Here is a 27,367-nt window from a genome sequence, read left to right on the forward strand (position 1 = left end):
ACATTCTTTCCCTCTCCCTCACATGGCGGCAGCGCCACCTCCACCTCCTCCCTCCCTCCTCCTGGCTTCTCCCTGCCCTGCCTAGAGGAGGAAGGGGGCTGGACTTTGTTGGTGCCAGCAGCAGCAGCAGTGCTTGAGCGACTGCCATTTTAAGAAGCCCCTCTCCGGAGCCCTTTTGCGCGCTGCTCATTGTCCCTCCACCGCCGCCAGCCCCTGCCACTTGCAAGACACAGGTAAGCAGCCACCAGCGGCTCATGGTGCTCGTGCATCACCCCCCCCAAATATAGCCCAGCCCCCCCACAAGGTCTGAGGGACAGTGGACCAGCCCCCTGCTGAAAAAGTTTGCTGACCCCTGGTCTTGATGATGTCCTGAGTCCCTTCCAGTTCTTGGGATCCTGTTATCAGTAGGGTAGAATGAGCAAGAGCAAGCTTGCCAAACTAGTTCCTTTCTCTGTGTAATGGCGTTGGCTGATTTGTTATGGTTATGCCATGATAAGCATAACCAAAGCAGTTGCTCTGTGCTGTAGAACTAAAGGGTGGGCCTTCCTCCACCCACTCACCAGAAAGTCTGTTAAGTGGGAGAACAATAGCCAGAGTAGTGTGTGAGAGTTGAGCTGGAAGCTGGAGTCACAGATACATGCTTGCTGTGTGCTGGATCCAAAGCTACAACTAATTGGGAAGCAAGACTTTTCGGGTGTTAATGCTGCACCTCCATCCTACGCTCGGTTTGTATATATGTATAAGTAAAAACCATATATTCTAAAGGCACTTATCTCTGCTGACACTCATTCCAAGGAAACTGAGCTCTGGGTGGTACATAGAGGGTGCTCCCTAGTTCCCGAATTCTCTTTCACCAAAAGGTCACCAAAGTTATACAGCAAGCAATGCTTTGTTCCTAAGTCTAAATGCTGCCTTTTATATATCTAGCCCTTGGCTGTCAGATAAAGTAGGACCCCTAGTTTCCCCAGTGATAAATGCCACATGGAAGTATGCACATTTATCCTAGGTATAGAACTTTAGAAACCACGAAGAAGCTACTGAGAGAGGCAAGCCAACTAAAACACCTTCTTTTACTAGTAAGAATAACGTTACACAATAAAGAATAGATGAGATTGGCTTGCAGTATGCAAAGCCATAGCAGGGAAAGAAAGAAAGAAAGAAAGAAAGAAAGAAAGAAAGAAAGAAAGAAAGAAAGAAAGAAAGAAAGAAAGAAAGAAAGAAAGAAAGACATTGTATATAGGATTTTATGCAGAGCTGAGGGCAAATCCCCCTGTAAGAATGCACACAAAAAGAGCAAGGAGCATATTTGTAAATGAGAGTGGCTGGATGGCTCCAAAACTAGGGTTTTGCATGCTCTGAAGCTTTTACAGGAATATCTAATTCATGAGCTAAGTCTAAAACTGCACATTTTAAAAGCACAATTAAAAGATGGATAGAAGCTTTCTAAATCAAAGCAAGATTTGATTTAGATACCCATGGGATATCTGAATACATAAAAACAATACAATAAATTACTGCTATGAGATAAGACACATACCGGTAGTTGTAAACCATGCGTCTCTTTGAAATTGCTCCTTCCTAACTAGGTTCATGGCTATATTGCTTTATTGTTTTATGGCCACTTAATGGCAAGAATTTTACCTTCCTGCCTTTGTATTTTAAGATGGGAAGCCCAAAGGTTGGTATGTAAGTCTCTCATGGCTTATCTCTTTGGCAGAGATCTCCAGTGTAATATTTATAAATGGGCAGAATTAAGCTGATGGAAATTGTTAATAGGAATATTTTTGATGGGGTTCAGTACATCACTAACTTTGATACTTCGGACTAGAAGTCGCTGCATACGTGACCATTGGCCATGCTGATTGAGGGAGCTGATGGAAGTTGTAATCCAGGCCCGTCTTAACCACATTGAGCGTCGTGGCGCAAAGGTCCCTCCGCTGCCCCTCGCCCAACTCACTGCAGACGCACAGGAGGGACATGGCATGGGCGGGGCGGGTGCTGAGGGTGGGCCGGGCTCAGGGGTGCCGCAGCGGGTGGGCCGGGCTGCCTGGTTGTCCTCCGGGGTGCCGGCGCCTCCTCCTCCTGCGCGGAGGCCTCTGCTGGGGGGGGGTTGCCGCGCAGCGCCCGGCCTCTGGACCTCCTCATGCCCCCGCCCTGCCCCGCCCTGCCTGGCTGAGGCCGGGACTCGAACCCGCGGTGGGAGGGAGGGAGGCAAGGAGCAGGGCGAGCAGTAGGGCAGCCGGGCTGTCTGGCGGGCGTAGCACGGCCGCCGTGGGTGCAGCATGGCACCCCTTGGCGGCCCGGCGCATTGCACCACCCAGCCTTGCCTTAGGGCCGGCCCTGTTGTAATCCACAGATTATCTAGAATTTACCCATACGATTGTAAATTCCAATAAAATACAGGCTTCCTCTGGAAAGCCAGGGTTGCATTTATTTTACCATTGAGGGTGAGATGGCAAGTGGGGATACAAAAATAAAATAAAAAACCTGTAACAATGAATGCAGATTGTGTTCTCCTTGTTAATGACAGGCACTTGGGGTGGCCAATGGCCTGCTGATTCAAAGGACTGTCTCAACATGAAAAATGAACATGCACCCCCCTAACTTACAACCTCCCTTCTCTATTATTTATAATAATGCTTTGACAAAGTATAACATTTTATCCAATTATAGATACAGATGAGTCACTGGCTTCACTGCTTGTCAAGACTGGATTATTTTATGGCCTCAGGATTTATATATATATATATATATATATATATATATATATATATATATATATATATACTGTATATAAAATTTGCTTCTCATGTAAAAATTAGAAACTGAATTTTTTCAATCTATCTAGGAGATCTTCTCAATTATATTGTTGACTTGAGTTCTGGCTGTTATCCTAAGCACACAGATACTAGGAAACCATACATGTTTACTCAGAAGTTCAATTCACAATTTTACTGATCTTCCAAACAAGAGTGCAAAAGATTTTTTTAGCCTTGAGTGAAAGTTCTGAAATTAAAAATACATAACTTGGAAGTAAGGCTGTAATGCAAAATGCTGAAACTTGTTATCTTATGTACATCAGTTTGGTTCTAAAGATTTAAGGCTCGAGTACCGTGCAGCTTCATTTTATTTAAAAATTGCACAATCCAATCTTCTTTTTGAAAATCAGATAATTGCAGTGATGCAAAAATTATTTGTGTAGGATATAATTATGCAAGCTATTATATTGAATTTGGATACTCAATGGGGTTTTGGTGATATCAATTTAACATATTTGTCAATCACACTTTGAAGGTGACAAGAGTGGGAAATGAACCCTGAAGAGCCCAAGGAATTTTTCTGCCCTAGACTTTGTGATGGGCACGTAGTGATGAAGACAGGCAAAGTTGCATTGGGCAGCTTCCCAACAATTCTGGCCTTCTTGAAACTATACAGATATGTTTCTTTCTCCTTTAGAAACAAAGGAGATGAGGAAATGAGAAGTTCTGCAGGTGTGGTCTTCCCTTGTATTAATAAGGAAAAGGTATGTCTGTGACATCTACCAACTTGTGACTCTTAAACTCACAGAAATGGTATATTATCCAACTATTTAACTTACACTGGCTCCTCTATGGAGTAAACCAACCTTATGGATAGTAACAGGTGATCCTTACCATGAATCCTGAAAAATAAGTTATACTGAATTCAATGCGTCTTACTCCCAGGAAAGTGGGGTTAGGACTATGTCCTAAGGTTATCTCCTTTTGCAGAGGGGAGAATGTTTGGTATCCAAGAATGCAAAGAAATGAAGAGTCAAGGGTGATGGGAGCTGTAGTCCAACAACTTGTGGAGGGCCAAATGTTCTCCACCCCTGGTCTACACAATGAATGATTAATTATTTATATAGCACCATCCCAGTGCATGATACGGTAGCTTACCAGTATGAAAGGATAGGTCCCTGCCCCACAGAAATCACAACTGAACACTCAACACAAGTGAGATCTCACAGAGGAAGGGAAAAGAATGGAGGCAGAAGCAGATAGTCATTCAGTTACACACACTTAGGTGGCGTTGCAATAGAGCATGGTGATTATGGAGTTGTGCAAAAGGTGGAAGGAAGACAGCAATTGCATCAATATGTTGAAATATTTCTCCATTGTGGCACCAACTGTATGGAATGCTTTCCCCATTGAGATCAACAACTGTGGGTTGTTTTTACCAATTGAAGAAATGCCTGCTGCCCTTGACCTTTAATAGTATTAATACTATTGATTAGTAGTGATTAGTAATAATAGTGTTGTTGTTTTTATTGTATTTTTTAATTATGTGAACTGCTTTAGTATTTCTTTCCATTGATGCAAGGCAGTATAGAAAACTTATAATAAAATAAATCCTGTTAAGTTTCAGGGCCAATGACTATACGTATTAATATTATTTTTTAAAGCGTTCTTGGCAAGGTTGTTTAAAAAAAAAAAAAAAGATGCCCCAGCATCAAGGCTGCATTGTGCAATGCTTATAGGAAAGAAAAGCTGCATTTCCAGGGTGATCTAGAATTGCTATTTGTAATTTATCCTTCAGATTTTTAAACAGCACCATACATTTAGCATTCAGACTAATAGTACAGCTCTGCCTCCCGTGACAAAATACATTGTGAAAAATGTACATGGTGCTTAAATTCCCGCGATGTACCATTTTTTGTCAGTGTTCTGGATGGCATTGCTCTGACTGCTCTTGTTCATGAGATCATCGATAATGACCAGCAAAATTTTACTAGGACGGAACTAAAACATCGTCCTTGAGAGGAGATGGTAAGCCTTCGACAAAACAGATAAATGGAAATATAGATAGCAATTTTTATGCTGTGGCTGTCAACAACTGTAATACCAGGCAATGTTTTCGAGCATAACACACAGCACCAGTTCTGCATGCTGCAGTACATTTTTAGTAAAGTAGCTTTTCCTGCAGCTGCTGGGGCCCATGAGAATGACTGAGAAAGGATGGTGCCAGCATTTCTACTTTTCAGCTGCCCCTTACGCTGCCATATGTAACTCGGAGGGATTTCACCCATGAGATCTCCTTATCTTCATTCCCCAATAAAACACAGAGAGGACAAGTAACAAATCAGATTGGTTAATTTACAAATTCATTATATTTTTCACAATAGGGCATGAAAAAAAAATGTAGGTTCTGTGTGAAATCAGTTTTTTTATTGGCTTTTTGTCAATTGGTTTTAAGTACAGTACTACACACACACACAACTACACACACACACACACACACACACACACACACACACACACACACTAAGGGAGGCTGTGGAGTTGGTTAAAAAAATTCAAAAATGTGCAGGTGCTTTAGTTGTGAGATATTTCAGCAAAAATCCTAGAATACTCATCCTGTGCATTCCCCCCCCCCATGTTTTTCACATTGAATTTATATAATCTTTCCCCCAGTGCATGCAAGCAGGGCCAGCCCACCCATGAGACAAGGAGAGGTGACTGCCTCAGGTGGCAAGATCCAAGGGGGCAGCTGATCTGGCCTCCAAGGAATGAATTGCCCACCACTGCTTCCACAGTGGCAGCAACAACTGCAGAGCACTCCTTAGAGGCTGGATCTGTTGCCACTTCAGCAGGCACCCCCCAATACCATGTCTACAGCCCCCTCTTGGGGAATAGGAGGCACTGCAGGTCTCCTCACACACTTGTTCCCAATGTAGATTTTCACTCAACCTTTCTTCCCTGAGGAGTACTATTTTGTGGTTCGCCCCAGACACAAAAATGTATTGAGCCAGCCCTGCAAGCAAGAATGCACTCCCACACACACACACATTTGTTAAACAAAACTTCACTGTGAGTGTATTCTTACCATGAGCGCACTGACAATCACATCAATCTTTCCACGTTTTTTCACTGGTGTGGCATTGTCTTCTTTCTCGATCTCTAAGGGCAAGGTTTTATTCAACTTGAAATGTGGGGCCAGTTCAAAATCCCATAATCCAGGACACAGGCGAATGCCATGTGCAGAATATTTTGCCTGAAAAAAATAAATTCCAACCTCTGAGTTGTTTGGTATGAATTGTATGATACGCTTGCCCCATAAAAGCAAGCTGAGGCATGTGAAGCCCATTTCATTAGGGCAGGGCGGTCAAACTTTTCATGCCAACTGGGCCATACTTGTACATCAACATGGAACCCATGGGCTGGCACACTGCCTTGTTGCATGGGGGAGGGGAGAGTGAGGCCAAAAACTGATGCCCCCACCAAGTACTCATGCCACCTTTCCAAAGCCAGGTAGGTAAGGTGCTAGACTTTAGAGAGGAGGCCTGAGGGCTCTGACAGGGTCCCAGAGCTTTCCCATCTCCTTCCCAAATCCAGGAAAGCACTAATTAAGCTTTGGGAAGGAGGCAGGAGGACTCCAGGACCCTGTCAAAGCCAAAGCTCAGCATACCTGGGTGAGGGCTGGGTGTTTGTGTGTGTCAAATGTTGCCAAGGACTGCCAAAAAGGGCCTCGAGGGCCATGTGTTGGACCACCTGCATTAGAATGTGTACCCAGTGGTTTTTATTTATTTTTTCATTTCAAAGGAGGAGGAAGGGAGGACATAGAAATACCTTAAAAAGAAATTTGTCTTTATATATGTATGCATATATATTATATAAAATTTATATCAAGTGATATAAGATTTAAGATCCATAGCAAAAGGAAGAACAAGGAAACAGTGGGGTCACTTAGAGGAGAAGATAGTGAAATGCGAACAGGGGATAGAGAAAGGGCAGAACTCCTCAACGCCTTCTTTGCCTCAGTCTTCTCCAAAAAAGAAAACAATGCCCGATCTGAAGAATATGGAGCCGATCATTCAGCAGGGGAAACACAGCCCAGAATAAGTAAGGAGGTAGTACAAGAATACTTGGCTAGTTTAGATGTATTCAAGTCTCCAGGGCCAGATGAACTACATCCAAGAGTATTAAAAGAACTGGCAGGGGTGATTTCAGAACCACTGGCAATAATCTTTGAAAAGAGAGGACCCAAACAATTACCGCCCAGTGAGCCTGACATCAATACCAGGAAAGATTCTAGAGCAGATCATTAAGCAAACGGTCTGTGAGCACCTAGAAAGAAACGCTGTGATCACTAAAAGTCAGCATGGGTTTCTGAAAAATAAGTCATGTCAGACTAATCTGATCTCATTGTTTGACAGAATTACAAGCCTGATAGATGAAGGGAACGCTGTGGATGTAGCCTATCTTGATTTCAGCAAGGCCTTTGACAAGGTGCCCCATAATATTCTTGTAAAGAAGCTGGTAAAATGCGGGCTAGACAATGCTACCATTCAGTGGATTTGTAACTGGCTGACTGACCAAAGCCAAAGGGTGCTCATCAATGGCTCCTTCTCATCCTGGAGAGTAGTGACTAGTGGGGTGCCACAGGGTTCTGTCTTGGGCCCAGTCTTATTCGACATCTTTATCAATGACTTGGATGATGGGCTTGAGGGCATCCTGAGCAAGTTTGCAGACGACACCAAATTGGGAGGGGTGGCTAATACCCAAGAGGACAGGATCACACTTCAAAATGACCTTAACAGATTAGACAACTGGGCCAAAGCAAACAAGATGAATTTTAACAAGGAGAAATGTAAAGTACTACACTTGGGCAAAAAAATGAAAGGCACAAATACAGGATGGGTGACACCTGGCTTGAGAGCAGTACATGTGAAAAGGATCTAGGAGTCTTGGTAGACCACAAACTTGACATGAGTCAGCAGTGTGATGCAGCAGCTAAAAAAGCCAATGCAATTCTGGGCTGCATCCATAGGAGTATAGCATCTAGATCAAGGGAAGTAATAGTACCACTGTATTCTGCTCTGGTCAGACCTCACCTGGAGTACTGTGTCCAGTTCTGGGCACCACAGTTCAAGAAGGATACTGACAAGCTGGAACGTGTCCAGAAGAGGGCAACCAAAAAGGTCAAAGGCCTGGAAAAAAGGTCAAAGGCCTTATGAGGAACGGCTTAGGGAGCTGGGTATGTTTAGCCTGGAGAAGAGAAGGTTAAGGGGTGATATGATAGCCATGTTCAAATATATTAAAGGATGCCATATAGAGGAGGGAGAAAGGTTGTTTTCTGCTGCTCCAGAGAAGCGGACATGGAGCAATGGATTCAAACTTCAAGAAAGAAGATTCCACCTAAACATTAGGAAGAACTTCCTGACAGTAAGAGCTGTTCGGCAGTGGAATTTGCTACCAAGGAGTGTGGTGGAGTCTCCTTATTTGGAGGTCTTTAAGCAGAGGCTTGACAGGCATATGTCAAGAATGCTTTGATGGTGTTTCCTGCTCGGCAGGGGGTTGGACTGGATGGCCCTTGTGGTCTCTTCCAACTCTATGATTCTATATCAAAAGGTAAGACCTCTGATAAAAGACATGGAGACTTCTGGTGAAAAGGAATCCCCTGTCAACCTGTTGGGTTGATAAATAGTAGTCCCCTCCTTCTGTTGCAGGATAAAAGTGGGGTTGTAGTGCCGGGAGAGACCCCTGCCTGAAATTCTGCAGAGCCTCTTCAGAGTCAGTGTTGACAGTACTGAGCTAGCTGGTTTAAAGATATTCTCAAGGCAAATCTATTTTTAAAAAAGAAAAAAAGTAGTACCGGTAGTACCGGTATAAACACTGACAACTGGGAAACACTGGCCTGTGAGCGCTCCAACTGGAGAACAACCTCTACCAAAGGCATCATGGACTTTGAAGAAGCACAAACTGAGGATGAAAAGGAGAGCTTAGAGGAAGGCACGTTTGGCAAACCCTCGCTGTGATCCACTCCCACCCGGAAACCTATGTCCCCAGAACTGGCCTCCACAGTCACCTACAGACAGAGAGTTAAGGCCATATTCATGGAAGGCAATCTTACTCAACTACAAGCAATTGCCAAAGAAAGCTGGGCCAATTGTCAGACTTTGTATAAGGTAGATTCCAATGAAGTGTAGAAAGAAGACCACTTTCTTGTGATTTCATAGCTACACAACCAGCAAGACATCCAACAGGCCAATGATCTCTTTGTTGCTGGATGCACCTGTTCAGTTTCTACTTGAGACCGAAGGTGCAGGAGTTCTGCTAAGGAGAAATGGGCAAGCATTAGCCCCCTCCCCCGCCCCACCCCCAGGTTCTTGCGCGGCTCTCCGCCAAAGCAGAGCTCCCCACACAGGGCCAGGTGGAATCCCTTCCATCTCCAAGTGTGGTCCGGGGTCTCGGCCTGGGGAGGTGCTACCAGCCAGAACAGACACCAGTGAGGTAAATGGACTCGACATAAGGAAGCTCTCTGTACTCTTCTCCGTGTGTAGGTGCCCATTGCTGCCCGCAAGCCACCTGTACCTAGAGCGGAGGTAACAACGCCACCACTGTCCGCAAGGGGACTCCTGGGTCCTGGGGCACCGTCTCCCTCGCGCAGTTTTCCTCGCGCCTTGGAATGCTCCCGGATAAAACTAAGCGCGCGCGCGAGTCTCTATAGAAAGTTCTGGTTGCGTAAGGCGCCCCTTCCCCGCCACAGAGAAGCGCTCCGTCCGCTCCAGGTTCCTCTTTTGCGCTGCAGCTGCGCTCTGCCACTGCCGCCGCCGCCGCCGCTCAGGGGGCGCTGGGCGGGCTCAACTATTTCCTGTGGAAATCCCAAAGCGCTCGGCTCCTCCTCCCCACGGCGCGTGTTTGTGGGCTGGGGGTGGGTGGGTGAGAGAGACTGGCTGAGGAGGAGCAGAGCATCGCCTGCTGCCGCTTCAGCCGCTTGCGCCTGCCTCCGTCTTCGTCGTCGTCGTTTTCGCCAGCCTCCTTTCCGTTGCCTGCGGCCTCCCGGCACTGCCAACCATGCCCCAGCCGCAGCAGCAGGAGGAACAGCAGAGGTGGTGGCGGCGGCGGCATTCCTAGCCTGCTTGCGGAACCTACCTACGGACCGACCGACCAACCGACCTTCCTCTCTTTCCCCTCGGCGCGCTCTCCCTCCCCCGTCCTCCCCGGGCGGGAGAGAGAGGCTCCTGCGTTGCCTCTCCCAATGGGCAGTTTGCTGAGCGGGGTCAGCGTCAAGGAGCCCACCACGGTGGAGGACTGCGACTCTACCTGGGAGACGGACTCCGAGCCCGAGCTCCAGGACTCCGGAGGGGAAGAAGGGACTCCGCTCGAGGGGCTGGGGGGCGGAGAAGGAGGAGGCGGCGGTGGCGACCCAGCTGAGGACGAACAGCAGCAGCAGCAGCAGCAAGGGGAACCGCTCCCTGCGGCAAGCTGCCGGCCGGAAGACGCCGAGCCCAGAGAAGGGGTTGCTGAGGAGCCTGAAGAAGAGGAGCTCGAGGTAGACGAGGGCGACGAGGAAGAGGAGGAGGAAGGAGAGGATCAAGAGGGAGGGAGGCACGACGAAGCGGAGGCCGCCAGCACCGAGCAGGTAACTCGGGACGCTGCAAACTTCTCCAGGGGGCTATTTGGGGGGCGGTGTCTGGAGCTCCCCTCCCCAGCGCCATTGCCTCTGCCCCCCTGCCAATGCTGGTGCCTCTCCAAGGTTGTGTGCCTCCCCTCTCTCTGTTCAGAGGCATGTGTGCGCCAGAGTCTCGGAATGCAGCAGCAGGCGACTTTTGGACACCATGGTTGCAAACGCTTGGGGTGCGTCTGTGCGTGTGTGTGAGAGAGAGTGATAAATATACATTTCTACTTTCAGCTTTTTCCATTTCCCCCTTTTTCCCCTTCCCCCCACCCTCGCATGCAGTGTGACTCAGGAGCCAAGCTGCGGCTGCATCATCCTTCTTCTTGTTGTTGTTATCATCATAATATTCTTAGTAGGGTTAAGAAGAAGAAGCTAAATATGGATTTGATGTGTGTGGCAATCAAAGGGAAGAAGACCAAGGAAAAGAAGCACTCTGGCCTGGCAGGTTTGCTGTATGTTGTTACCAGCCTGCTGATCCAGCCTGATTTTTGTTTTCCTTCCTGTGACATGCGTAGCAAGAAGGAACGGTGGGGTGGGGTGGGGGATTTATTCATTTTCCCTCCGGCAAGCTGTTCAGTAGAGCTTTATGTCTTCTCTTTTAGAAAAAAGATTCTGGTGGCTTTAAAATGTAGAAGGTCAAAGTAGTTCTAATCTTCTCTGTTTCCTTGGTATAATCATCCCCCATCGCATGCCTGCCTGTTCAGGGGATAGAAATTACAGTAGCACATGTGGTGACAAAATGCAGTTTCAGAACAGGGCTTATTTGACATTCTGGCTGAGTGTAACTACAGCTATGATTGCACATATTAGACAACACATCACTGTGCAGGACCAAGAGAACTCATAAACCCAAGAAATAAGGAGATTATTCAAAGAAAAAAAGAGTTACTTGCCTCCTCCTTTCTTATTCAACTCTATGCTAGATCATATTCTCAGCTTTTTGCTTTTTTTAAAAAAATACTTTTATTCTGAATGCAACGTGGAATATATTTTCAATCCTTACCTCCATGGAATTATTTTCTGTCTCTTAACAACCATTAAACTGAAGACCACTATCCTTATGTTTCCACCTCATGCTTTCATCTCTGTAGATAAATCATTATTATTATTGAAAGTGTACCTCCACATATTAGCCTGGGTCATGTTGAGAAGTGGGGCACTTTTTAGGCAGATTTGCCATTCAGTATTCCCATATGTATATTTGCACAGTACAAAAGGTATGGATCTGTGTCTTATTTTCTGACTGCATTCCAACAGGGATCATGGATCTTACAACACAATCCTATGCACATCTACTCAAAAGTAAATCCTACTGAAATCAACGGTAGAAACAGTGCTTTCTTTCCCTAGAAAAATAGGTGCAGTACACACCATGAAGTTGTTGCAGTAAGTGCTACAATTTTAACAGCATAAAAAAAAAGGTTTCGGTACTGTGTACCCTTGACTACCCCCTGGAAAAAAAGCACTGGGTACAAACCCCCAAGTAAGCAAGAGTAGGTTTCTTTAATAAACCTGGAAATGTTGGAAGCAGTATACAGTCTTCAAAACATAATGTAGAGTCTGCATTTGCTTTTGACTTTTGCCAAGAAAAGAAGAGTGGTTTATTTTGCTGCTTTGTTGTGCGTGAAGTAAAGTCCCCATGCACTACTCTTCCCACTTGCCTCTTTTCAGTTGCATATTCCCCTTTACCAACACCAGTCCCATCAGAGGTAATGCACCTCTCTACCCCAGCATTATGATAAAGGCTTTGAGTTAGAATAGTCCATCACTGGACACCTGTAAAATGAAAAGTAATGGAAACTATCAAGGATAATTAAGGCTCTGTGGGACTTTGTATTTCACTATTCCTCAGAGTAGACCCATTGAAATGAATGGACCTAGTAGTAATTAATTTTGGTAGGTTTACTCTTGAGTAAAAGTTAGTTGAATACAATCCTAATTGTGCAAAAGGCTGGGTTATGTTTGGCTCATTCAGGCAAAAGTTACTTCTTGCAAATTTGCCACTCCCCCCCCCCCCCCGGCATGCCCTGTTCCAGTAAATGTCCTTTATACATTCATAAAGTAGTGGACTGCTAGAAGATCAAACCTATCCATTCTTAAGGAAATCAGCCCTGAGTGCTCATTGGAAGGACAGATCGTGAAGCTGAGACTCCAATACTTTGGCCACCTCATGAGAAGAGAAGAATCCTTGGAAAAGACCCTGATGTTGGGAAAGATTGAGGGCACTAGGAGAAGGGAACGACAGAGGACAAGATGGTTGGACAGTGTTCTCGAAGCTACGAACATGAGTTTGACCAAACTGCGGGAGGCAGTGCAAGACAGGAGTGCCTGGCGTGCTATGGTCCATGGGGTCACGAAGAGTCGGACACGACTAAACGACTAAACAACAACAACAAAGTAGTGGAATTATGTTGCTTGGATCCATAAGCAGTTCTTAAACTTGCAGCACATTGACTGGTTGGGACGGGGTCGGGGCAAGTTGCCATTATTGAGATATTAAGTCAATAAAAGTTATTAACTCCAGAGAGGAAGAGGGGATAATCCTGTACCTTGAGTTCCAGGTTTTATCCAAATATTAAAAATGAACCGTAGAGCAAGTAGAAACATTAGCTCGTATCAAGTTCTGATTGGTAACAATGTGAAGATGTATTGTTCTCTTTTTTAAAAAGTGTTTTGAAAGATAGAAAGGTAACACTAGTAGAAAACAAATAATGGGTCACTCTAGTACAGGGGTCCCCAAACTAAGGCCCGGGGGCCGGATGCAGCCCAATTGTATTCTCAATCCGGCCCACGGATGGTTTAGGAATCAGCATATTTTTACATGAGTAGAATGTGTCCTTTCATTTAAAATGCATCTCTGGGTTATTTGTGGGGCCTGCCTGGTGTTTTTACATGAGTAGAATGTGTGCTTTTATTTAAAATGCATCTCTGGGTTATTTGTGGGGCCTGCCTGGTGTTTTTACATGAGTAGAATGTGTCCTTTTATTTAAAATGCATCTCTAGGTTATTTGTGGGGCATAGGAATTCGTTCATATTTTTTTCCAAAATATAGTCCGCCCCCCCCCCCCCACAAAGTCTGAGGGACAGTAGACTGCTGAAAAAGTTTGCTGACCCCTGCTCTACTAGTGGGTTGGATTTCTGCATTTGCTAAAGCAAAAAGTTATTAGCTGGGCAGATACAATGTTTCTGTTTTTCCTTGGTTATAGGTTTGGCTACAAATCCCCTAAATCTATGGGAAAATGTATTTATTATTTGAGTGGAGTTTGTTAAATTATATCTTATGTTAAGATTTAACATATAACAAAACCGTGACTAATGTATTTATCAATGGTTGACACACTGAGGGTGCCTATTATTCTTTAATGTGCAATTTTAAGCCAAACACCAGCTAGAATCAGTGCAAGTCTTATTATTCACTATAGAAAATAACCATTGATTCTGAAAGTGGTGTACATTTGCATACTCTTTCTTAACCTTTCATAAATGGTTATTTTGGCAATTTGAAATCTTAATGCAAGGTTATTTAATATTTTGAAAACACTCACTCAAAATGTTTTATGGACTGCAGTACTGAGCTCAGAGCACTTACAAACTAGACAGACTCGCACTTATGCAGATCTTGGTTCAGCAGTCCCTTGAAGTTATCTGAAAGCTTGAATAATGTATACTTGTAGGCAAAAAAAATAAAAATGTCACTATTACTCCATAGTGTGTATCAACCCCTCCAAGATTCTGGGCAAGCTGGGCAAAATTATGGCCATTGTCACTAGTACCTTTATCACATTCTGGAATCAGAAGTTCAGATTTCTGAGGAAAGCACTAATCTGTTTAAGTCCTAATGGTACCCTATTTCTTTCAGGGGTCACTTCCAGCTGGCTAGCCACATGTCCCAGATAACTTTTAGCAAGTAGAGTCAGTCTCTCAAGGTCATGAGAAACCTATTGCTTTCTTCTTCTTTATTTTAAACAGCAGGAACCATTCAGTAGAATGCATGGACAATATTCAGTAACCAGGAGCCCATCATAAAAAAAAATTGAGTGTAACCCTAAATTTAGTGTACCACTAAATTGCTTTGGAATAGGAAATCACATGCATATGTATGTTTGATGTATATTTGTGTGCTCGCGGATGTGCATGTGTGCAAATGTTTGAACAGTTGAGGTAGTTTGAAATTGCTGTGTTTTGTTTTCCAGTCCTTTGTCATGTTGGCTTCTGCGCAATAATCTTTCAGAGTGAGGAAGGGAAGGTTAAGAAACCGTTGAAGGTCACCCAGTGAGCTTCATGGTTGAGTGACACAAATTGGAAATAGACCGATCCGTCCATAACTAGAGCTTAACACATAGCTATTTCATTTTCTACAGGAAAAAGTTTTAAGAAGTAGCAGCAGCACCAAAATTAAAGCCAGGGCAGTTGCATGTATAGCATAGCTTAAACAAATAATGCTTGAAAATGGGAGCAGCCCAGTTACAAGTCAGATACTAACTTTGAATGTCCCCAAAGCAATAGAAAGGAGGTCACTATGCTGTGTGAATAGGCCCTTGACAAGCTCCACAGGAAAACAATGTGCTGCTGGCTGTGATGAGAAAACTTCCATATTGCCTATCTACTGCTCAACTTATTCACTTGTGGCAGTCATGCCTGGATAACTGTCATCAAGCAATGAGCATGCATGTGTGAACTAACCCTTCGGTCTTCAATAGACTATTATTTTATATATTCCAAACTTGTGTGTGTTACACACACAAACACACAGTCTCATTCCCCTTCCAGCTGCAGCTTTTTTTGGGGGGGGGGAACCTCCACCGAACTTCAGGAACAGCTTTTTGGGAAGGAATGCAAGGAAATGTGGGAGCGAGGGAATTGAAAAGCATCAGTATGCAGACAGAACAGCATGCGTGACCCTTTGGAATGAATGCAGCCCATATATATATATATTTTTTTAAAAAATGGAATACCATACTACCAAATATACAGTCAAGTCTAAAAAGATTATGCTCATGGAATATGTCTGCTCTTTGCAGGGGGATGATGCAATTGAAGTGGCAGCTAAACCAAAGAGAAGCTTTTACGCTGCAAGAGATTTGTACAAATATCGGCACCAATATCCAGTAAGAGCATTTTTGAGTATTCAGGTCTTCATCAAGATAGATGCATGGCAATTTTTAAAAAGTCATTTAAGTAATTTTACAGTTCCAGCAGAGTGTTTTAAATCTACAGAACTCCATAACATAAGTCTATGAAAATATATGTAGGTGGGTGGGTGACTAATCCTAGAAAACCCTATAGCTGCCACTGTTGGCTGATTCTACTAGAAGACAAGTATGTTTTACTTCATATACCTACTGATTTGTTATTTATACTGATGCAGTGGCAACAGAGACTTCTGCTAGGCAAACTCAGCCCTCCAGATGTTTTGGGACTACATCCCTGACCACTGGTCCTGTTAGCTAGGGATGATGGGAGTTGTAGTCCGAAAACATTTGGAGGGTTGAGTTTGCCTATGCCTGTGCTAGACAGTGGACACAATTTCCTAGGTTTTGTACCAGAAAAGATGGTCTTGATAGCACATGCCTTTGCAAATTATTGCCACAAACACACTCCTATCAGGGCATTCAAGAGAGAGCATAACAAGCGCGGTTCTATACATGTCTACTCAGAAGTATGTCCCACTGTGTTCAATGGAACCTGCTCCCAAGTAGAAAAGATGGCAGCCAAAGGCCATTCTATGGGCAAAAACTCACCAGGAAATGAACAGAAATTCTCATACATTGATAGAATAAACTTTAGCACCAATTCCATGAGATGTGGGACGCTGAGAAGTTGAGCTAGAAAAATGACAGGAAAACAATGGGGAAAATATAAAGTCAGATTGTAAAGCGTGTTATAGCATGTTTCGTGAATTAACCCCTCTAATGTGACAGTCCTACATACACTAACTTGAGAGTGTCATTTAACTCACTGGGATGCACTTCTGAGAAAACTAATAGTGTACTCCTGTACATGTCTACTCAGAAGTAAGTCGAACTGAGTTCAGAGGGGCTTACTCTCAGGTAGGTGGGTATGGAATTGCCACCCAAGTTGCTCACTAACTCAGTCATAAATAATTGCCACACTTCCCTTCCTTTGGACAGTATTAGATATTTTAACTTTGTGTTATATTGTAGTTCAAATTTTGTTGATTAGCAAAGACTTGAAAGCTTATCTTTCTATATGGAATAGATCTACTATGTCACATATGCTATTACTGTATATAATAAATTTCATGAACCTGAATTATTAGTCTCTCATCCACCTCCTCTTGAATAAGGTGTATCTCTTGAATAAGGTGTTACCTGCCCTTATCTTAAGGGAAAGATTATGCATTACATGTAATTCCAGGGCTGGTTTCCTACAAGGTTTTAAGGAAAGCAGCACGAGTGTCTTCAAGTTGCACAGTGAATGGGGCAGGAAGAGTTGCTGGGGACAGATCTTTAACAGACAGATGGCTGGCAAAGAAGGGATTAAACTAGAGTTAACCAATGTGGTGCCCTATACATATTGTTGGACTACGACTCTCACCATTCCTGAAAAGTACCCATCCTGGCTGCAGCTGATGGAACTTGTAGTCCAAAACATCTGAAGGGCACCACATTGGATACCCCTGAACAGCTAACCAATCCTTCTCCCCACCCCTATGGGTCATTCACCCCCCTTCCCCAAGCTGAAACTACTTAAGGTTACCCTGCATTGAATAAAAACCTGTTTTCCTAATCACAGAACTAAGCTGAGAGAGAGGGACACTTGCCCCACCCCCAAGATCTGGCTTGACTTCCATTTGGTCAGATTTTTATCTGTCATACTGATGACGGCTTAACTTCAGCCTATTTTGTATAGATATATTTGGCTGATCATGCTTTGTGTTCCCCCCCATCTCTCTGCTCAGCAGAACTTTAAAGATCTGCGGTATCAGAATGATTTGTGCAACCTCCGTTTTTACAAGAATAAAATTCCCTTTAAACCTGATGGTAAGTAATCTTTTTTTATTTTAAAAACAAATCTTTATTTAATTCATTAAAATTCAATACAGAAGAAATAAATCACCTAAATAGATAATAAATTGTATACAACTAATTCATATACCATTAAAAAAAGAGTAAGTAATCCACAGGCATTGTCACAGTGTTTGTTTCATTCTTTGATATCCAAGGCCTTTGTAAATCAAAAGATCAAAACCAATTCAGCGTCAGGTTTGGCTTCAGCAGTTTTGTAGCCCTATCCTATGCATGTTAACTTGGAAATAAGGCATACCGAGATCAATGAGGCATTTCCCCAGGAAAGTGTGCATGTGATGGCAGTTCAAGGCATGGGGTTTCATTTTAGTCAATTAACAGAAGCTCATCTTTGTGAAGTTCAAATATACTACCTCTAACCTGTTTGTGGGCTGCAGGCAGCAGCCTGATTTTGGTTTTCTGCTCCAACCTCAAATGGTGCAAAATTTCCACTACTTTTGGTTTACTTCAAGAAAAGCGGGTCTCTTGTGGGATTCATATTAATCTGGATCATGATGCCTTTAAATTTCAGGTTTATTAAGCATAACTTGAAAAGCTCTAGATAAATTACTAGTGGCATCACCATTGTGCTGTTCAAGTGAACCTCCCCCCCCCCCGGTTATGTTACAGTATATATGTTGGTGTCAGATAAAACCAGTATTCCTTTGGTGCATTTGAACTTCTGGTGTTATTGTGTTGCACTACTCATTGTGAACAGACTGTATTTTTAGAAACTTTGGTTACTGGGTTAAGTGGATCATGTCCATAGCAGTGTACATTGGTTTTTGTGTGGCTATATGCCCTCCTTCCCCAGAATAAAGACTCATGACACCAGGTTTAGGATTTAATTAATTGGGTGGTTAAGGCCACAACTTTATTAAATATGCATGTAGAGCGGAATTGGCTTAGGCGTTGGAACCTAACAGACTATATCCGACTCCAACCCGTGTGTTGAAGCCTGTGAGAAGTTAACCACCAGAAAGGAGCCCCGCGACGTAGATCTACTAGAGCTCCTCCTGTGGCCACCGATGGGGCGTGCCTTACGGCCCAGGCAACTCCAGGCTCAGGACCAAGCCTCGCCCCCGGAATCCTTTAACGGAATTACCTCTCCAAGATAGGGCAGCTGATGACGTACTTGCCCCTCCTCCAACTAATTGTTATGCAAATTTCCAACGCCTAACCGCCTAACCTAAGTTGTGACGACATGCTACGAGGTAGGCGAAAAACCCATCATGGCTAACCCAGTATGGGAAAAATCCTACCCAGCCCCCTGGCCAGCCAGGGCAACCAACTGACGTCCATAGCAGCGTCCCCTTGCCTCTTATTATTATAAAGTCAAAAGGTTGCTCTTGGCAGACAAATAATTTATATTAATAACATTGTGGCACTAAGTATAGGTCAAAAAACATAGGCTTGCTAGCCTTAGCAGCTATCCCAAACAGTTCCTTACCATGGCACTTACCAACTTCTTCTGAGGGAATGGGCAGGATGTTCTAACATTATGCTGAGCTTGAAATAAAGAACTGTAGAGGTGAGCCCCTCTCCTTTTCCAGAGTTGAGGAGGTCAGGCATTCATTCCCATTGTGCTAAACCTCAGCATCAATGACAGCTCCAACCTTTCTCATTACAGAGCCCTCACACTCCTCCAGCAAAGGAAGAGCAAAGGGTTGCCTTGTTGATGTGCTCATGTCAAAACAAAATATGTACTCCCCAGTAACAAGCTGGAAAGTGCATTTGTAGATCCTTGGCCCTATATAGTGTCTGGTGTCTTCTCTGGGGTTAGAAGGACAATGCTAATATTTTCAAATTATTAGAGACAGTATATTTGTCTACAAAATACAATTTTGTGTTCTATGCCACAGCATTTTTAGATGCATGATATATATGTGGATTGTTGTATTTGAGGTTTGCATTTGCTCATGCATTTGTATTTATAGGTGTTTATATTGAAGAAGTCCTAAATAAGTGGAAAGGAGATTATGAAAAGTTGGAACATAATCACACTTACATACAGTGGTTGGTAATTGTTTTCTTTTCATTACTTTTATAATACATTTATATAAATTTGTCTAAACTTGCTTCATCCACAACAAATCTGCATGTCTTTAATAATATAGGCTTTTTCCATTAAGAGAGCAAGGACTGAATTTCTATGCAAAGGAATTAACAACATATGAAATTGAGGTAAAGCAAATAATTCACAATAAAACTTTATTGCTTGATGATTAAAGGTGAAATTATTCTATATCTCTTAATTTTGTTGTTGTTTGTATCTTCTTTTTGAAAACATGTTTCAGGAATTCAAAAAAACAAAAGAAGCAATTAGAAGATTCCTGTTGGCTTACAAAATGATGCTGGAGTTTTTTGGAATAAAATTAATTGATAAAACTGGAAATGTTGCACGAGCATCTAATTGGCAAGAACGATTCCAGCACTTAAATGAGTAAGTAATGTCTTACAGTAGAGGCCTGCAGTAGAGCAAATCCTCTATTTGTGCTACTCCCCACTTTATTTATTTGCAACATTTTATATCCTGTTCTTTGTTGCCAAGCTGTTCCAGGGTGGGTTGCAGCAATAAAAAATACATCATAAGTGCACCATAAAATCTTAACATCATTCAGTCTTCTAACAATAATGACAATATACAATTCCCATCTCTTTGCAAGAGAAACCAGGTGGTATTGAATTACATCCACCTCCACTGCAAAAGGCCTGGAGAAAGAGGAAGGCACATGTGCCAATCAAGATTGTCCAACCCCCAGATGTCAATATGAGGACATAACATTTGGACAGTACTTGCATGAAATCTTAATGGGGAGGCCCAAACAGTGCCGTTGATTTCCAGGTTGTAAGTGCACATATGCGGCACATTGAGATTTTACATATATGGCTGCCCAGTGATCTCAAAGGCAGGACAGGCTCAGCTGGTCGGAAGGAGGAGCATGAATTATTTGTCAAGAGTTTTTGCATATGTGTGTCTATCAGCAACTATTTCTGTTTGCATGTGTTTTTAGACATGTCAGTGAATACTGATTTCATTTATTTACTTATTTCATAAATTTTATACACCACTTAATTGTAAAAAAAACCAACCAAAACCCTCATAGCTGTAGTCATCAGGCGGCACCCAAGTAGTATCTCTACTGTCATAGGGATCATATCTCTGAATACTAGTTGCTGGAAATTGCAGATGAGCAGAATGCTGTTGTGCTTGCAGGCTTCCCATAGTCCACTGGCCTGATCTAGCATATTCGTCTTACTTTTTATGTTCTTATGTAGTATGAAAAGGCAATTCTAGTTTAGCTGGCATTGAAAGACCTTTCACTTGGTAGTTGCCATTCCATCTGAATTGTCTCTGAAAGATCCACATTGGATCGGTAATCCTTTTTGTCAAGGTGTCAGGTACTGATTATTTTTCCATCCTCTCCCCCCTCCCCCCGCGCCCCATCCCCCGGCAAAGAAAAATCCCCTGCTTTGCTTCCTGTCATTTTGAATTCAGATTATTTCTTTTCCTTTTCCGCAGGTCCCAGCATAACTACTTGAGGATCACCCGTATTCTGAAGAGTCTCGGCGAACTTGGCTACGAGAGTTTCAAACCTCCTCTTGTAAAATTCATTCTTCACGAAGCTCTTGTGGAAGACACCATCTCCAACATTAAGCAAAGTGCTTTGGAATATTTTGTTTATACTATTAGAGACCGGAGAGAGAGGAGGAAACTCCTGCGGTTTGCCCAGCAGCACTACACACCCTCTGACCACTTCATATGGGGACCGCCAAGGAAGCAGAAGTTGGAAGGAAGCAAGCAGAGTAAAAAGCTGGCATCACCGGTTTCTCTCCGCAGTGGTTACGTTTCTAAACATAAAAGTGGGAAAGAATGCAAGAATGTGCCTGTGGTTTGTAACTCAAGTGGCAAAGCAACCAATGAAAAAAGGGCAGAACATGCTAAAAAGGGTGGTGATTGTGACCGGAGTAGGAAACACACCAGCCCTGAGGTTGTTAAGCAAAGCATTGGTGAAAAGAATAGCAATGCTGATTGTCAGAACTCCATACTGGAAGAAACTGCTGATCCTTTGAACCAGAAGGAGAATGTTTGCCATCTTAAAAAACATAAAGGCAAAAACAATGAAAACCTTAATCAAGACTGCAGAAATGCAGAACTTGTAGAAAAAGATTGCTGTGACAGTAAAAGCAATTCAACTAATATATCAACAGATCTGCAAGACAGTGTAGTTAAGGATAAAAACCCAGGAGGATCGAACAAAGAGGAGACTCGAGCATAGACTAAAGTGTCTCAATTAACTTGTATGAAATTGGACAAGGAAAAGAAGATCTTGATGCTGGAGCCAGTGCTTGGCCACCAAGGGGTTATGCTCTCTTTCATTTGACTCTTGTTAACTGTTTGCACTTTTCAGAACTGTGTATTAAGCTTAAAAACAACTGCAGAATCCTCAAGCCCGAGAACTTCTATGCTAAGCTTTGCTTTCTTTGTGGAAACTATTGATTTCAGTTATCCTTCTCCCCCCCCCAATCTTATTCTAATACACATTTTTTAATCTTAGTTATCTGGCAGCTAGGGTTCCAAGGACGTCCAAGGAACGTCTTCTTAATGATAATCACTTGGTATGCTGAACTTCACAATGTCTGCTTGAACAACAAAAGCAGACTGTACATTCAGCATCACCGCCATCTGGACATAGAAACTAAACTTCGGAGACCTACGTCTCACACTGACAGCAACCTATGTTCTATTAGTTCCCCACTGAGGGTGTATACTTTTCAAGTGTTGCTGCTGAGGGGGGGGGGGAGCTAGCAAATCACCTTTTACATTAAAAACAACTATTAGTAAGATTTGCACACCAGCACCCCTTGTTCCAAAATACTCATATATAGTTTGTGATGGCAGCTTCCCTTGGTGCCTCTTCCCTCCCTTCTTTCCTCCAATGCAGCTGCACAAGTCTAAAAATCAGGACACAGCATTTTGCCAATGTTTATTTTGCCTGAGAGACCCACTTCTGCTGATAAGCCTTTTTTGACCTTATACTCCCTTAAGCACTGCCGAGACAAAGTTGATGACTGCTCACTCAGCTTCTAAAGCAGAAGCAATATTTTGAGATTGACCTTTTCTTCCTTGAAATTCCGATGGGATTTGAAAAGTCCTCTGTGCAAAAGGGGAGATAGCAGCTTTCTTTTCTTTGTTCTTCCCCAACTTTCCCAAAAAAATCATGCCTACATCCTCACTTATAGCTACTGGAGGTATGCAGGGAACATCCAGGGAAGAAACAATTATTAATCGTGCACCTGATCCAGGTAACTCTTTACCTGCTTCTATGCACATGCTTGCTTATCCCCCCTCCCCAGAAAACTTAAGATTTCCTCCATGGGAAGTGAGGGAGAACTCTGAAGCAGGATGGATTAAGACGACTCTGCCAGAACTAAGGAATATGCTTCTTTAACACACACAGCCTGTTCTACTGAGTAAGAGTTAGCCCATACAAAAGACCAAACTTCTCTTTCACCCCAGATAGCTTGGACATCTTTTACGAAATAGTAAAGAGTATTTTATAGAATGATGGTTGAAGGTGTGTGCTAAAATGGTTGTCTGTGCAGCTTCTCAACCTCTTCAGTGGGTACCGAAAGCCTGTTTTAAAGGAGGGGCTCATAATTGTAAGGGATTCATTTCCTCCTTTGTTATCTTAAACCAGAGCCTTGATGAATCCAGAGTGAAAAGTGTGCTCACAAATAGCTTTCCAGTGCATGTAAGGCAAACCTTTCTGCATCTCAAATAGTCTGTTTCCAGTGCAGTTGGAAAGACATTGAGGACAGAGGGCTTTAAAAAAAAGAGATTTATATACTACCCTTCAAATGCCTTTTCAGTTGCTCTAACCGGGTAAGAAGCAGCTTCTTCAGAGCTTTCATGCCTCTGTGCTGGGAGGCACTGGCACAGCCTTCCCCATACTGGTTCCTTCCAGATGTTTGGGATGACAGCTACTATTAGCATCAGCACAGCTATGCTGACTAGGACTGATGGGAGTTGTAGTTCAAAACATCTGAAGGGCACCAGCTTTGGGAAGGCTGCACTAGCATATCTTTGCAGGCCTCCACCCTCCAAATCTACAAAGCATATAGCTATGAGTTTATTCTGGTTTATCCTGTCAAAAGTATAAAATTCCAGTTGTCCTTGGATTTACTGTTCAGCAGATGATTCCTGGCATATGGAATCAGGTTGAAACGGGCACCAATTCTGTGATGTTGGAGACTGTTATTTGAGGAGGCATTCATGAAATGTGCAGCACACCAAGCTCCCTTTCTGCAACCCCCTTTGAAATTAAAAACAGCAACACCCTCTTACTTAAATGTTCTTAAAGTTCTTTCCTGGTGCAGGATTCTCTATGTATAAAACAGCATCCCTGGCACATCTTATCCACCCTTCAGGTTAATCCTGCGAGAGGCAGTGACTCACAAAGGAACAAGTGAGCCAATGTGATAAGGTTTAGCCAGGAAGTGATGCAATCCTATATTCAACCTGTGCCAAGGCCGTTTCATCCGGTTGCTTGTTTGTTTCCAGACTTTGTTTACCTATTTGTTTCCAAGATTTTTCTTAAATCTTTCAAGTTCTATGTGGCCATATACTCGTTAGCTTCTCCCGTTTTGTACACACACACCAGGCAAGATTAGATGATTGCAACTGGCGCTGCTCATGGCGCTGCTCATGGTTCTAGCACTGCGACAGATGGGATCGGGCCCTTTTATAATGATAGGTGTAAACTTTTGGACCTCTCTGAGTATGTTAGGAAATCACCATCTTTCATTGGGTGTGTGTGTTTTTTTATTTAAAACGAAACAAAACAGGGTAAAACTATTTTTCACCAGTGAGTGTTTGGATGGTTTTATTTTATTGGCTGGGTCTGGAGGTTGGGGGCACAAACTGTTTTCAATTGATATTTAAGTGGCTTTATTATTCAGTTGCTTGTTTGTTGGAAACTGCTTTGATATTACAGAGAAGCAATCTACAAATGTTTTAAATGAAACATGCAAGAGAACTGTGTTTTGTTTATATCAAATTTGCATTAATTGGCTTGAGAGCAAAGAATTCTACACACCAAGATGTGTAGTAGTACAACGGGGGCGGGGGGGCTGGTTTGCCTGTTGTTGCAGTGCCAACAGCAAGATCCAGCTGCGCTGTATAAAAACAGGAAGTGCTCCTGTGTGTCCTTTATGTGGGGCATGTTTGCTTCAATCAACAACCCTTGCACCTCAAGGGCCATTGGACCCTTGTGGGAGGAGTCAGAGATCAGGAAACTCAGCAAAGAATAGTAGTCTACAAAGTGCAAGGGCTGTTGCATACCTAGCCACAAAAAAAAGAACTAACGATGCTACAAATGGGATCCAAAGAGCCTTGTGGACCCTCCCCAACCCCACCATGATGCACTGGGGCTTTTCAATTTCTCCCTGGTGACTATGTGCACACCCAAGTTTCAGTTTTGTTTTTTGTCTCATGCTTCAGTTATATAAATCCTCCCCAGACCCTTCAGTATGTAATGAATTACCTTAGGACAAGGTGTATTTCTCTTCATAAAACAAAACCTCCTTATGGTATTTGTAAGCATTATATGCTGCTGTTTTAGTGGGAAATGTGTTCTGTTCACATGGTAGAAGTAGGCGGAATGTTTTATTTATTTTTTAGTCCAAGAAGTGCTTTAATTTGTAATTCTCCTTTTGTGTGTGTAAATAAAACTGTTTCACAACTTTAGGACTGCTTCTTCTTCTTCTATAGATTTTTTTTTATTATCCTGCATCACAGAGCACACCAAAATCAGCAAACATACTCAATACGTTTGCAACATTTTGGGCTGTGTTCCTGATCACATAAGAGAGCAAGCCCCATTGAACACGGGTGGCAGTGTAAATTGGAGTACAGATACAAAAGAGGTTGCTATTAATGGTAAGGGATGCAGGCTGTAGGAAGTAACTGCATGAACCATCCTGAGGTAGCTCAGACTTTTAATTTTGCAAACTAGTAAAATCCAATGTTGTTCATGTTGAACATAATTTAAAATGGCTATGTAATCATTAATATTCTTGCTTGTTTTTCTAATTGAATTTTTTCACTTTTCTGTACTTTGATTCGTTGGGCTAGTAGTGTGTTAATAACTTATGCAGTACATTCTTTTCTCTTGAGTTCTTACTTACGTATCAATGAACCTTCCCAATTTAACAGTGCAATATAATATTGTGTAATAATACATGGCATGATGTCAATGTGACCAGACCGTCTTTCTGTTTGTGTAAACGAAGTGACACCAGAGTTAATTAAGTTTTGGGGGTTTTGCGCTGAGGATAAATAGAGAAGTCAATCGCATCTGATATTTTGCATCGCTTCCTTACACTCCAAATCATTATTCCAAAAGCATTTATAAGGGGCTTTATTACACAGCTTTCCAGACGTTGGTTTGATGTCAGTTCTACAGGAGGGTGGTTGAAACTGCAAAAAACATCAAGATACCTTTCTGTACATGCACATTCTAGTGCTGTATTCAACACTGCATCTCTAGTTTTCAAAGGATAGAGAAACTGCAGTATAATTTGCAGAGACAGACTTCCTTCCCTGATCTTGAATTCAACAGTGGGTCAGTATGTGAAGTTCACAACTTTTTTTTTAAAAAAAACAGCCACATTTTGCATAATTAAATGCACATATACCCAGTACAGCATTTAACAAACAAGGCAGCTTGCAATATCTAATTACCCAAGAGAGGAATGTGTATCTGCAGTTTGCAGAAATTTATGTATGGACACTTACCAGATTTGGGATTTCCTTTCCATGACTGCTGTGATGGAAGTGTCTATAACCTAAGGGTTCCAGCTATTGGGTATTCCAGCCTTCATGCATTGGGCAGGCTTCTCTTCCACAGACATGACACATGGTCAGCATGCATAGCCCTGTTCTCTCCATGCAGTGCTAATTGAATGGAGTAATGATAACTGCTGCAGGCAACTTCATGTCTGACAACCAACCTTCATACTACTCATCTTCAGGACATATATTATTACCTACTTAACAACCCATATATATTCAGGGCAAAATAAACACCAATGCCAGCGTTATCTGTGTTAGGTGGTAGTCCCCAAAGTTGAGGAAGCAATTCTTTTTATAAAAACCAACAACAACAACAAACATAATGTGTCCCATTACTACAAATTACACTTGCGAAGAAACCTATGCTTGGAAAATATTTTGAATAAGTTCTAGTAATACATTAGACCTATTTATTAGACACTCATACACTGGCTGTGTTTGCATGTCACAGTAAACTATGGTTTAACATGGTGTGCATGAGCTGGGCAAACTACGCTTAGTTTTAAATAAGCCATCTTCAAATTGGTTTCAGAAGCTTCTGAACATCTCCATCCAACCATGCTCATTCCTGTTCATGTACAACACAATAAATATATATTTTAGTGTGAGAATATATATTTTAGTGTAAGAATTTGATTATAGTGTTCTATAACTCTAAATGTAGTCTGCTTTAAATAATTCTGTCATTTATTACTCTATATTTAGTTACATAGAGTCGCAGTTGACATTTTAAGAGTTCCTTCTTAATTGTAAAACATTATCCAGTAAGGTAAGTGTAATAAAGACAAATGGAAAATGGGAACTGTTGAATAAATGGACAAGTTTTATTTCATTCTTTTGAGTTTGATTTGAGTCTTGGGTTGATGAGAAGAAAATAGCCCTGAGTTAGCATTTCTACATTAAAATTTAGAATACATTTGCTTTGTCTATTAATGACAAGTTCTATATTCAGATCTTTGTGATAAAATTGTATGATTTACCCATTTTTTTAAAAATCACTTTATTTTGTACAAACTGAAAGCATGTCTAATTCTTATTCAGGTTGAAAATATCCAGTAAATTA

General features: G+C 42.5%; 2 protein-coding genes across 3 annotated transcripts in view; one reads left to right on the plus strand and one right to left on the minus strand.

Annotated features, from left to right (window-relative positions):
- Nucleotides 1-27,367, minus strand: part of B3GAT2 (beta-1,3-glucuronyltransferase 2) — a 242,474-nt gene that overhangs the window by 158,593 nt on the left and 56,514 nt on the right. The gene's annotated exons all lie outside the window — the stretch shown is intronic.
- Nucleotides 9,421-25,711, plus strand: OGFRL1 (opioid growth factor receptor like 1). 2 transcript variants are annotated; one of them, XM_035109666.3, is made up of 7 exons: nucleotides 9,421-10,383; nucleotides 15,441-15,527; nucleotides 17,342-17,423; nucleotides 19,385-19,463; nucleotides 19,565-19,631; nucleotides 19,745-19,890; nucleotides 20,971-25,711. In XM_035109666.3, exons 1-7 carry the CDS (start codon nucleotides 10,000-10,002, stop codon nucleotides 21,725-21,727), a joined length of 1,602 nt encoding a protein of 533 aa, XP_034965557.3. In that variant the 5' UTR covers nucleotides 9,421-9,999; the 3' UTR covers nucleotides 21,728-25,711. The 2 variants fall into 2 exon arrangements, with proteins under 2 accessions (XP_034965557.3, XP_034965558.3); XM_035109667.3 differs by having other exon boundaries at nucleotides 9,424-10,383; nucleotides 17,345-17,423.

This window comes from Zootoca vivipara, chromosome 3 (assembly GCF_965207765.1).
Source record: "Zootoca vivipara chromosome 3, rZooViv2.hap1.1, whole genome shotgun sequence".
Classification (NCBI taxonomy): domain Eukaryota; kingdom Metazoa; phylum Chordata; class Lepidosauria; order Squamata; family Lacertidae; genus Zootoca; species Zootoca vivipara.